At 46.7% G+C, this 12,451-nt stretch overlaps 1 protein-coding gene across 1 annotated transcript in view; it reads left to right on the forward strand.

Annotated features, from left to right (window-relative positions):
• Positions 1–12,451, forward strand: part of MCF2L2 (MCF.2 cell line derived transforming sequence-like 2) — a gene marked incomplete at both ends in the record, with an annotated part of 233,944 nt that overhangs the window by 27,436 nt on the left and 194,057 nt on the right. Inside the window, one exon of the mRNA XM_080696562.1 lies at positions 2,752–2,835. Coding sequence (XP_080552688.1) covers positions 2,752–2,835 — 84 coding nt within the window. The remainder of the gene's footprint in view (positions 1–2,751; positions 2,836–12,451) is intronic.

Genomic DNA, 12,451 nt, shown 5'->3' on the forward strand with positions numbered 1-12,451 from the left:
TTCGGAGTGTATGCTCCATCTCCGCCTGTTTCTCTCTGGAATTAAAACTTTAGATGCCATGTTAAGGTTCTGTCAGCTGCGACGGACCTACACTCACACACAAAGAGCGTGTCCCGGGGCAGGTGTCCGGCAAGAATGGCAACGCAGACTCCCCACGGGCAGAGGGTGTCGCCCCAGCCCCGGCCCGGCATTTCCCGCAGCACCTGGGGAATGCCCGAGCGGGCCGCTCAGCAAAATTGCAGTCTGGTGAGGGCCAAGATGACGACTGTGACATCACCAGGCAGCAACTACGCGCCATCACAAAATGGCAGCTGGCGCGAAAATAAATGGAAGCTGATGGGGGAGAGCATTTGGAGGGATACCAGACCGCTTATAAAAGTTCCTAACTATTCCTGGGCCACTGCAACCCATTTCCCAACTCGTATCAAGGCAGACAGGCTCTCAGGGCACCTGCTAGTATAAAGGTTCGACTCCCCATAATTGGTTCGCGGGCGGAAACGAAGAACAGGAAGTGGGCGTCCCCAATTTCCCTGCTCAATCGTTCGGAAACGGAGGTTAAGAGATAGGGAAGAACATCTTCATTCCTTCTCAAAACCGGAGGATGACCTGGTCATCCGGAGGGTGGTCCCAGTGGACCAGGGGACAATGGGTCACCAAGTGCTTGGATTTTGGGGTCCCAGTGGACTGGAAGACCCAAGTCCAGAACCTGCTAACCAAGGGAAGGAGGCAGTTTACCAGAGTGAAGTGTTGCCAGCCAGCGCTGGCTGTGACAGAAGCACTGAGAAGCTGCTGGGGGCACGGTGGAGCTGGTTCGTGCGGATGCCAGTGGCTGGTGTGGGCGGCACTGGCGGCTGGCGCAGGCGGGATCAGTGGGGGCGTGCAGGCGGCGTGGCTTGCCAGGCCCGCGGCGTGGAGACAAAATGGCTTCCAGGCACACGGCAGACTCTGAGGCTGGGCCCTGAGGAGCACCGCCAGTGAGTTTGGCTTGGGCAGGCGGAACGGAGCAGCAGCAGCGAGTAGAGCTACACCTGGCGCCCCGCAGGCCTCCAGGTGCAAAGGCACCTCCCACCCCTAGAACCCCACCTGCACAGCTTTAATTTAAATTTAATTAATTAATTAAAAATTAAATTAAAACATTAAAAATTAAAAAATTAATGAAAAATTAATTTTTCATTAATTTTTCATTAATTTTTGGGTGGAAGGTGCCTTTGCACCTGGAGGCCTGTGGCGTGACTGCAGTGGGTGACTGTGGCGGACGCCGAGGCCGGCTGTGCGCTGCCCAATGAGCCTGGCTCGGGGTGGGCGGGGCAAACCGGCCAGAGGTCCCGGTGGTGACCGGAGCGCTGAGCTGGAATGGCAGTTTTAGGAGGTCCAAGCGGCAGGCAGAGGTCCTGGCCCGCGCAGGCGGTCGGCAGGCAGAGCAGGTGCCAGCATCACCCAAGGAGCCTGGCTCGGGGTGGGTGGAACTGGCAGCCTGGCGGCCGGCGGAGCCTGCACACCCCGGCAGTGGTGGCCGCGGCCATGGTGGCAGTGGAAGATGGCCGCCGGCGCTCTGGAAGAGAGCACGTGGGTGGGAAAAGATGCTCTCAGCAGAGCGCAGGGCCGGAAAGATGGCCGCGGACTCTCAGCAGAGCGCGGGATCAGAAAGATGGCCACCAGCTCTCAGCAGAGCTCGGGGCCGGAAAGATGGCCACCGGTTCTCAGCAGAGCTCGGACCGGAAAGATGGCCACCGGTTCTCAGCAGAGTATGGGGCCGAAAAGATGGCCGCGGACTCTCAGCAGAGCCCGGGGCGGGAAGAAGGCCGCTGGCTCTCCCAGAGAGCCCAGGGCTGGGGAAGAAGGCTTACAGTCTGGGCAGGCATGGGGCGGCAGCGGCGGCAGCGGTGGGAGCAACGTCTGCAAGCGGAGCGCTGGTGTGGGACCTCGCAGTCGAGCTGCTGGCGGGTCGGAGAGTCCGGGGCTCAAAAAGAGAGTAAAAATAAAAAGAGAAAAAAGATAAAAAAGAAAAAAAAGAATAAAAAAAGGGAGGGACCCAAGAGTTCTCCCGGGTTTCGGCACCAAATGATAAGTAAAATAAAAAATTATAAGCCGGGCGTGGTGGCGCACGCTTGTAATCCCCGCGCTTGGGAGGCGGAGACAGGAGGATCGCGCAGGTTCGAAGCCAGCCGTGCTGGCGTAAGAGACCCTGTTTCAAATATATAAAATAGGTCTGGGAGTGTAGCCCGGAGGAAGGAGGGCTTCCAGGAACCCCAGTACCACCAAAAAAAAAAAAAAAAAAAAAAAAAAAAAATTATACTAGTAAAATAAAAAGCAATGTGAGTACGGCGAAGTGTGAAAAACACGAGAGAGGTCTGGTACATGTGGCATGTAAAGTTTTAATTGCACGACTCTCACTTATCCTTACCTCAGGACAAGAACCCGCGTTTTTTCTGTTTTTGGTTGTTTTGGGTTTTGTTGTGGTTTGAGGGAAATTGTGTCCAGGACTCTAACAGGGGTCCCCGGGAACAGTTTCCCCAAAACCATAACATTCCCCCACCGTAACCATATTTTCCCAATCCGTAACATAAGTTTCACACCACACAAAATCCAGATGTGGCCTGCAGCCCAGGAACTGAGTTCTTAGAAGAATAACGTCCCCACATCCATATCCTGATGAGTCTCAGATTTCCCTAGTCGTGGCACCTTCTTTTCTTTTTAATTTCTTGTTGTAATTTGCAGAGACTTAATCCAGTTTGTGTTTCATTTACACAGATGAAATTATGCAGCAGGAAGTCAGGCCCTTGGTGGCGGTGGACATAATAGAACAACTCCACAGACAGTTTGCCATTCTGTCAGGTAAGGTCACACTCTTTGCATTCCACTTTTTGTTGGGGCTTCTGCCAGAGGGAGGAAGAGCGCTTTGCCCCCCCAAGAACAAAGCTTTTATCCAATAAGAAAGGCCGCCCAAACCACCTTTGCATTGATTGGATATTTTAAAACATAAGTCTGCTGCCCCCCCCCCCCATTGGCTTAGCTTTCTTGGGAAGCTTATCTCAGGAATGTTCAGGATGGGTGGGGGTCTCTAACTCCAGGCAGAGTGACCTTGCCTGGGATACCAGCGAATTCCAGACCCAGATATAATGGGCACTGGCTGTTGCTTAGGGAAAGATCAGATTAGCACAGTTAGCAGCTTCTTTCTAGGGAATAGGGCAAAAGTTACAGGGGAACAGGAACTTGATTTTGGACAGAAACTTAGCCCTACTCCACTTCAAGCTTTAACAGAAGCCTGTCATGGCGTCACTTTGGTCGCTCATGGAGGTTGTTTGGTCTGCTGTTGGGTGCAGTCTGATCCTTTCCAGGGGAGTTCACTGCAGGAGATGATAAAAAGCAGAGCTAGAAAGATCTTGAGGAAGAGGAAGAGCTAAGGGCTGACTTGCCGCCACCAGGCCATTCCTCCGCCTCTGTGGATGTTCTTCCAGGGTTCAGTCTGGGGAGCATCTTGATTGCAAAGTCACATAAGCAGTGTTGAGGTTTTTTTGTGGTCTGAGACATTTGCCTCTTATTTTTAGCCCTTCTAGGGAGATTTCCATCAAGCGTTTGATTGAAATTAAAGAGAGGCTGGTATTCATGGTAGAAAATTTCTGAGTCTAGGCAACCCTGGGGAGTGGTAATCACCCAAGTGCTATTTTTCTTTTTATTCATTTATCTGAGAGTGATATCACTTTAATTCCTGAAACCAGAGGTACATACCAAACCCTGAATTATAACCGACTGAACTTGGAGGCATGCAATAGTGAGACTAGAGGTCTTTAGCACAGGTCATAGAGGAGTAAGGTGCAAATCACTCTCCTCAACTTTATATGTGTTCTGAAAAGACAAGACTGATAAGTCGGGGTCCCTCCCCCACGTGACCTCTGCGAGGGCAAGAAGCAGAAGCCTGGAGGCAGAGAGAGTCTGCCCCGCAAGCAGTATCTCATGGGGGGGGTGTTCTCACGTTTAGTCCCACCCCCAAAGTACTGGCTCAGACTACTTCCTCCCTGGAACCCAGATGACCCCAATGGCTGAGCTGGGACTGGTCCCTTCCCATGGCCGGTGGACCCATCCCGAAGGGCGCTGAATAAAATAGATCGCTGACTGTCCCCTTCGCGATTTTCTTCTTTTCAAAGACCCTCAAATATGCATCGTGGAGAGAATGTGCAGTTGTCTTCAATTTGACTGTACAGGTGTGGATATGAGAAAGTCTCACTTTTTTCCTTTTTCGAAATCACATTTCATCCCAAATGCCTCACATCCTGTCATGGGAAAATACAGCAGTTCTGTGGAGCGTCCTCAGGTGTTCCCAGATTTGGGGATGGGAAACTCACTTCAGAACAGTTGGGGTCCTTGACTTCCCTGTCAAAAAGAATTTTGGCACATGCCAGTCAGAGACCAAGAGGGATATTTTTGTTTTTTGTTTTTTGTTTTTTTGTTTTTGTTTTTTTTTTTTTGGCAGGACTGGGGATGGAACCCAGGGGCATTCTACCTCCGAGCTAACCCCCAGCCCTATTTTTTATTCTTTATTTTAAAACAGGGTCTCACTGAGTTGCAAAGGGCCTCACTAAGTAGCTGAGGTTGGCTGCAAACTGCAGTCCTCCTGTTTCATCCTCCCAAAAGCTGGGGATTACAAGTGTGCACCATCACGCCTAGCTCAAGACAGAGGTTTTATTTATTTTTTTATTTATTTATTTATTTATTTATTTATTTATTTATTTTTGCAGTACTGGAGATGGAACCCAGGATGTTGTACTGCCGAGCTACACCCCAGCCCTGTTTTTTAGTCTTTTAAAAATTTTTAAACTTTTTACTTTTTACTTTTTGCAGTACTAGAGATGGAACCCAGGGGCATTCTACCTCTGAGCTACACCCCCACCCTTATATTTTATTCTTTTTTTTTTTTTTTTTTGGTGGTACTGGTGGTTACTGGAAGCCCTTCTACCTCCAGACTACACTCCCAGACCTATTTCATACTTTTTTATATTTTTTTTGGAAACAGGGTCTTTTAAGCCCGCGCGGCTGGCTTCAAACCTGCACAATCTTCCTGTCTCTGCCTCCCAAGCGCGGGGATTACAAGCGTGCGCCACCACGCCCGGCTTAATTAATATTTTATTCCTTCTATCCTATCTCAACTCCACTGATCTGGGGAAAATACTTTATTGGGATATCTCTCCCCATCCCAGCATTAGGTCCTCCGCAGGGACATTGGACAGAATCCAGATCAGGCTGGAAGAATTCCTTGCTCTTTCCTCTACATTACTGCTCTTATAGTCACCAAAAGCTCCATCAGCACAGGGTCTTCATTTTTCTTATTTCTATGTTGCCATAGCTTAGATCAGAGACAGGAGCCAGGAGAGATGGTGCACGCTTGTAATCCCTGCATTTGGGAGGCTGAGACTGGAGGATCGCGGTTCATGGACAGCTTCAGCTACTTATTGAGGCTTTCTGCAACTCAGTGAGACCCTGTTTCAAAATAAAGAATAAAAAATTGGGCAGGGGGTATAGCTCAGAGGTCGAATGCCCCTGGGTTTCATCCCCAGACCCGCAAAAAAAAAAAAAAAAAAAAAAGAGAGAGAGAGACAGGAACATAGAAGTCGCTCAGTACAAAGCTACCCAGTCCTCCCGTCTGCCCTGTGAGGCCTGTGGACTCGCTGCTCCCTGAGTGCCCAGCATGGGTACCAAGGGTTGGCCCAGGGGAAGTGCTAAGCAGCCTCCTGCAGGTGCCCTCTCAGAGCTCCCAGTGGTGGGTCTAGGCCTGCTTAACACCAAAGACAAGACAGGGACTGTCCTCTGCGTTCCTGGAAACTGGTGCTTGGCCCCACAATACAGAAGGCCCCAGGCCCACGTGCATGCACGTGGATGAGTTGTAACAGGAGGAGTATTCCTGGGGTTTTAGACCAAGACCGTGCTGGCTCAATTTGTGATTGTGACTGTGGCATGCAAAACTGCACAGTGGCTCATCTCAGGCTGGTGTCCAGTGACTGGTGAGTTCAGACACTTCCTGATTCACACAGATCTCTTTGAGTATTGTCGAGGCATTTCCCCACTCTTTTCTCTAGAGGCAGTGTAGGAAAAACTTAAACTGGTGCCACACAGCTCTAGGAAAGGGTGTGGATTCTGCTGCTTACTAGCAGCATCTTCTTGGGCAGTTTCCTTCTCTGAGCCCATTTCCTTGTGTGTACAAAGGGGTCATCAGAATTTTGAAGACTAAAGGACATACTGCATGAAAGTAGTTTTGCAGCTGTTAAGTAAATATTTATCTGTTCTTTCTGACATTCATTCATTCATTCATTCATTCATTCAATGTGATACTGGAGACCTCTGAGCTATACCCCAGGCCTATTTTATTTTTTATTTGGAAACAGGGTCTCATGAAGTTGCAGAAGGCCTCACTAAGTAGCTGAGGCTGGCCGCAAAGCTGTGAGCCTCCTGTCTCAGCCTTTTAAGTATTGGGATTACAAGTGTGTGCCATCATGCCTGGCTTGAACATATTTTAAATTATCATGAAATGTTAATTTTAGCCAGGCGTGGTGGCGCACGCTTGTAATCCCAGCATTCGGGAGGCTGAGACCTGGAGGATCACGGTTCGCGGACAGCCTCAGCTACTTAGTGAGGTCCTCTGCAACTCAGTGAGACCCGGTTTCAAAATAAAGAATAAAAAATAGGGCAGGGGCTATAGTTCAGAGGTAGAATGCCCCTGGATTCCATCCCCAGATCCGCAAAAAAAAAAAAAAAGTTAATTTTAGGGTCCTTACACCAAAAATAAGTTTTAGTCTGATAGAGTTTTGATGAGGAATCAAAGTCTCACAGCGAGAGTGTGAGGAACGGCATGGTGGAGTCAGGATTGAGATCACTTGCACACCTTACTGGAGAACAAAAAACTATGAGGACTCACCTGGACAAGAGGCTGCCTCTGCTTTAGAAAAGGCTCTCAGCTGTGGGCAAAGATAACCCTTCAGTTCTGAGTTTCTTCTGTCCTGTAAGTTTGTCTTTTTTTTTTGTTTTGTTTTGGTGGTACTGGGGTTCCTGGAAGCCCTTCTACCTCCGGGCTACACTCCCAGACCTATTTTATATTTTTGAAACAGGGTCTCTTACGCCAGCGCGACTGGCTTCGAACCTGCGTGATCCTCCTGTCTCCGCCTCCCAAGCGCAGGCAGGGATTACAAGCGAGCGCCACCACGCCCGACTTAAGTTTGTCTTTCTAATGAGAGAGAAGCGTGAGTTCCCTGTGACTCTCTTGCCAGTTTGAAGACCACCAGCTCTGAGTCAGCACTTTGGAATCAGCGGCCAGCTTGTCATCTTTTTCCTTTTTTATTGTGTTTTTTTGGGTGGAGACACTAGGTATTAAATCCAGGGGCATTCTACCTCTGAGATACACCCCTAGCCCCCACCCCTTTTAAATTTTAAAATAGGGTCTCTCCAAGTTGCTGAGGCTGGCCTTGAACCTGTGATCCTCCTGTCTCAACCTCCCAAGTATTGGGATTCAAGGCATGCTCCACCACTCCGAGTCAGTCATCTTTATCATCCCTCTTGACTGACACAGATAGCCAATGCTGGCAACAAGGATGCTGTGCATACCTGTGTAATTGTGTTGGAACTTTCTCCAAGGCTGCTGCAGCCTGGAGGTCGTGGCCTCTGCTCAGGATCACAGTGGTTTTTCTTCTCCTGATTCAATTAAGCAACGTGAAGATTTTTCAGCTTCAGGAATTGTTCATTTAAAAAAATATATATAAGACAACTGGAAGTAGAAACTCTTAGTGTTGGTTGGAACAGGCTCAGTGATATTAAGGCTGGCTGGCATCTTTGTGATTCTCTTGATGTTTCTTTGTTAAGTCTCAATCCCAAGATGACTGCCGCAGCTCCAGACATCAATTCTGTATCCAAAGCAGGGGAAGGAAGAGGAATAATGCTGGTTTCACCTATTCCTCTTGTCAGGAAAGCAGAAACTTTCCCAGATGCGTTTGACTAACTTCTCATTTCTCATTCTTGAACTATGCCATATAGCCATTCTTAGCTCAAGGGAATCTGATGAGGCAAGCATTTAGCTTTTTAACTGCCATAATGGGAGGTAGCCAGGGAAAAGGGGATTAGACATGAGGTAGCCATTCATCACTGTTTTTCACAATGCCTTTCCTCTAATTATGAGGAAATATCCTGTCATATTCCTTTTAATGGCCATTTCTTCCTTGGAGTCATTGTATCGGAATCTCTCTTCATTCCTAGTAGTGTCAATCCTTTTGGAAATAAGGAATAATGAAGTTATAAAGAACTCTAAGATGGAGTCCCCGCAAGAAAGTATTTACAGTAGAGGAATATATGTCTCAGTAAGAGTCTTTCAGCAGCTGTATGAAGTAAATAGTATATGACAGGTGCTGATGCTGGGGTTATGGTTTGGATAGTAACTTTCTAAAATAGTAAAGAATTATTGAATTTAAATTCTGAACAAGGTAAAGTATCATCTTCCTTTAATTTATAGGGTGATTGCATTCCTGGGAAATGCAGTTTATACTAAATTGTTTTAAAATCCTTTGTTATTATATATGTTTTACTCTATGAAACATAGAGTCTAGATTCAAAGTAGTATAAATGGATTTTCCTCTTAAGTCTCTGGTCAGACATTTAGCAATAAAAAAAGAAGTGGACAATTCTTTTCTTAAATTTTTTGTACTGGGAATGGAACTCAGGGGTATTCGGTCTCTGAACTACACCTCCAGTGCCGGAGCCAGCCGGCAAAAGTACAGGTTCCAAAGAGAGGCGTGAGGATGAAAGAATTTTAAATATAACGTGTGTGTGTGGGGGAGGGGGGCGCCAGCCTACTATCTCTATTGGCTGACCCCTGCTTCTGGGTCAATATCTCTACTGGTCGATCCCTGCTCCTGGGTCAATATTCTCTATTGGGCTGACTATGAGTTTATTTCTCTAGAGGTATTTATACAGTCACAGGTCAATCAATATCCTCATGCCATCACCAGCAGAATACAATAAAGACCAATCCAAAGCACATACATTATAGGCCGGTTAATCGGTACCCTTGTGCCATCACCACCCGATCTTCTCCCAGACCTTTTACTTTGAACTTTCCATGACCCCAAACCTTGCTGACTCTGGGCGAAGGACAGTCAGCTGAGTCAGAAATATTTTTTTAGAGGAAAACCTTAATGGCTCCCCACACTCCAGCCCTTTTTATTTTTTGTTTTGAAACAGGGCCTAAGTTACTGAGAGTCTTGCTAGGTGCTGAGGCCAGCCTTGAACCTTCAGTTCTCCTGCCCCAGCCTCACAAGTACTGGGACTCCAGGGCAGGTGCCCCACGCCCAACTAACCTTTGTTTAATGGGCCATTTAGTATCTCAGACTCTGGAATTTCCAAAGTGCCTCCTAGGTAATGGTCCTCCCATTTCCCCAGCTAACACCAGTTCTTTGCCGGGAGGAGAAAGGGAAAAGTAAATACTGGAGAGGACAACAGCAGTAACTGCCTCCCTCTCTCCCTGTTGGTGGATGTCACCACCTTCCTGGAAAATGTCCCAGCATGCTAGATTCTCCTCCATGCCTGCCACACCCAGGCCCTCACAGGAATCACTTGCTACTGTTTCCTAGCCAAGCTTGTTGTCTTTGATTTAATGAAAAGGTGATACTCATACTAGGAGGAATGATATTTACTTAATTTAAGTTGCCATTTTACCAAATAATTTAGGGGTCGTTGTCTTCCATGAATGGAACATTGGAACATTTTTTCTTCTTCTTGCATTACTACTTTTGCTCACAAGGTGGCACTAAAGGCCTTATCATGCAATGGTTGTATTTAGGCCCAAATTTTGTTATCTGCATGGCTCTGCAGGTAGATGTCAATCTTGGGGCGTCTCTGGTGTTCAGAATCAGTAACCAAAATAGAAGAAAACTCCACCCAATTTTCTCAAGAAAGCACGTAGGTGGAAAAAACTTTACTCCTGTCGATTGTACAAAGGTGAAATTAAAGCTCTGGGGCTACAGCTCAGCGGTAGAGTGCTTGCCTGCATGTGTGGGGCCCTGGGCTCTATGGCTAGCACTAAAAGAGAAAACAAAGTAAAAATTAAAGTAAATGACAGAATCACATCCTAATGAATATTTTAGAGTGTTTGGTTCCTTCACTTAGCAAATGTTTATTATACAATTAGTACATTGTTACAATGCATCTAAATTTAGCCTTACTGGAGGAAGATTCCCATCACCTCTGAAACTTCTGGTAGTTATGAAACTGCCAAGAGGAAGAAGAGCAAGTGAAAGCTGGTATCCTCTCCAGTCCTCACAGTGAGGCTGACCAGTACCTGGCAAAGCTCACAATCTCTATTCCCAGGCATTGTTTGGGGAGATTTAAATAAACACTTGGGATTAATACAGAGGCACCTCTCCAGAAGGATGAGGCCCCATCCACAAATCTCAGGATTTCACTCCACAGAGATTGGTTTCTGAGAGCCTACACACGGCCCAGGTCAGTAACACTCACAAGGGACACTCGTAGGAAAACCACACCGCTGACTTGCACTTTACATGATGCTACCCGATCCACTTGAGCCCTGCGAAGTCAAATGTGGCCCAGAAGGTGCTGAGCAGGAGGGGAGCGGGCATAGGAGAGAAGGCTGCCCATGGTCCAGGTCGCAGGTGCTGGCGGGGCCGGGGGGCGGGGGGCTGGCGGTAGGTAGGATGGTGTCAGCCCATCACTGCCTGCCTTTACTTTTGACTCTCTCTGTAAAAAAACAAAAAAGATTCTTGATATTGGGGATGGAATTATATTAGGGGCATTCTACGTCTGAGATACACCTACAGCCCATTTTGAAACAGGGTCTCTCACTAAGTTGCAGAGGGCCTCTCTGAATTGCTGAGGCTGGCTAAGAACCTGTGCTCCTCCTGTCTCAGCCTCTCGAGTACTGGGCTTACAGGTGTGTCCCACCACATCTGCATGGCTCTCCCTTTTTTGTAGTTTCATCACTGATTGAATGACTCTCACTAAAGCCCAGCCCTCACGAATGGGCCCTTTCTTGAATGCATGTGAGCATTTGTAGTTGGCCTTGACATGAGATTTCTGAACGTGGTTTTCCTCCAAGGGCCACGGCCTGGCAGGTGCCCCCAGCCCTTCAGCTCACATCCCATTGGCTCAGCCAAGTCTCCTAAACTTTCTCAGTTTTCAGCACTGTAGTGTCTCAGTCATTTTTTCCCATAGTACCACTAAAACAAAAGCAAGGTCTGACAGTTAAACATCTTAATAAGTATATATGACCTAACAACTTAGCTATGTAAAAAAAAATATATGTAAGTTAAACTATTTTTTTCAGTTTCATTCTTAAATAACCACAGTGTTCTCAAACCTTGAAATCAGACTAGACATCACTACCCTTGTTTATTTTCTACATTAATTTTCATACAATATTTTTAAAAAATTTCAGCGACCACCAAGAAAATGCAGGTTTATAAAGGTGCAGCGCCATCTAAAAAATACAGAACAATTTAATGTTGAAATTATGAATTACTTCAAACTGGTCATATACATGATGTCTGACAGAGGTCAACTATCACAACATATTTTAAATATCCCTTGAAAATTTAAAATATTCACTGGGCATGGTGGCACATCCCTAGAATCCCAGTATTGGGAGGCTGAGACAGGGGGATCACAGGTTTGAGGTCTGCTTCAGCAACTTAGATCCTCAGCAACTTAGTGAGACCCTATTTCAAAATAAAAAATAAAAATATTTCTGGAATGTAGCTTGGAGGTAGAATGCCTCTGGGATCAACCTCCAGAAAAAAAGAAAAGAAAAAAGAAAAAAAATGAAATCTCCATGGTACCCTTGTGAGTTCACTGTGGTTCCCTGGGCACCTATCACATGTTTGGGAACAATGAGGCAGAACCCAGTCATTTGGCTGCGGGGAGCTGCAGGAGAGTAGGAATATAGCCTGTTTAATTTAACCCAATTTGTGCCAGCCTGTCTAATTTTAGAGTTCTCTCAGATGCCATGGGATATTACCTTTGATAATCATTGACCACAGAAATGAAGAGCAGTATATGTATTTGTCTTGGCGCTATTTACTATTTAACCTAATCAATATCACCTTTTATATTGTCCTTCTCCCAACCTCCTGAAGCTATCTTCAAAAATCTCATCTTCAAAGAATTTGAAGTTGAATGCTTACAGTGTTGCTGAGTAACCATGGTGAAAGAGACATATTCAGAATCTCTGTGTTGGCTGGGTGTGGTGGTGCATGCCTATAATCCCAGTACTTGGGGAAGGTAGAATGCCCCTAGGTTTAATCCACAGTACAGGGACAGACAGACACAGACAAACTGACTCAGTGTGTTAACTTCTCCCAAATTCTAATCTCAGAGAACATAGATAGGGAAGGGGGAGGCCAACGTCACCTCTGCTGACATGACAGTCCCTTTCCTGCTGAGCTGAGGCACACCTTGTTTT

This window comes from Muscardinus avellanarius, assembly GCF_963383645.1.
Source record: "Muscardinus avellanarius genome assembly, chromosome: 5".
Lineage (NCBI taxonomy): Eukaryota > Metazoa > Chordata > Mammalia > Rodentia > Gliridae > Muscardinus > Muscardinus avellanarius.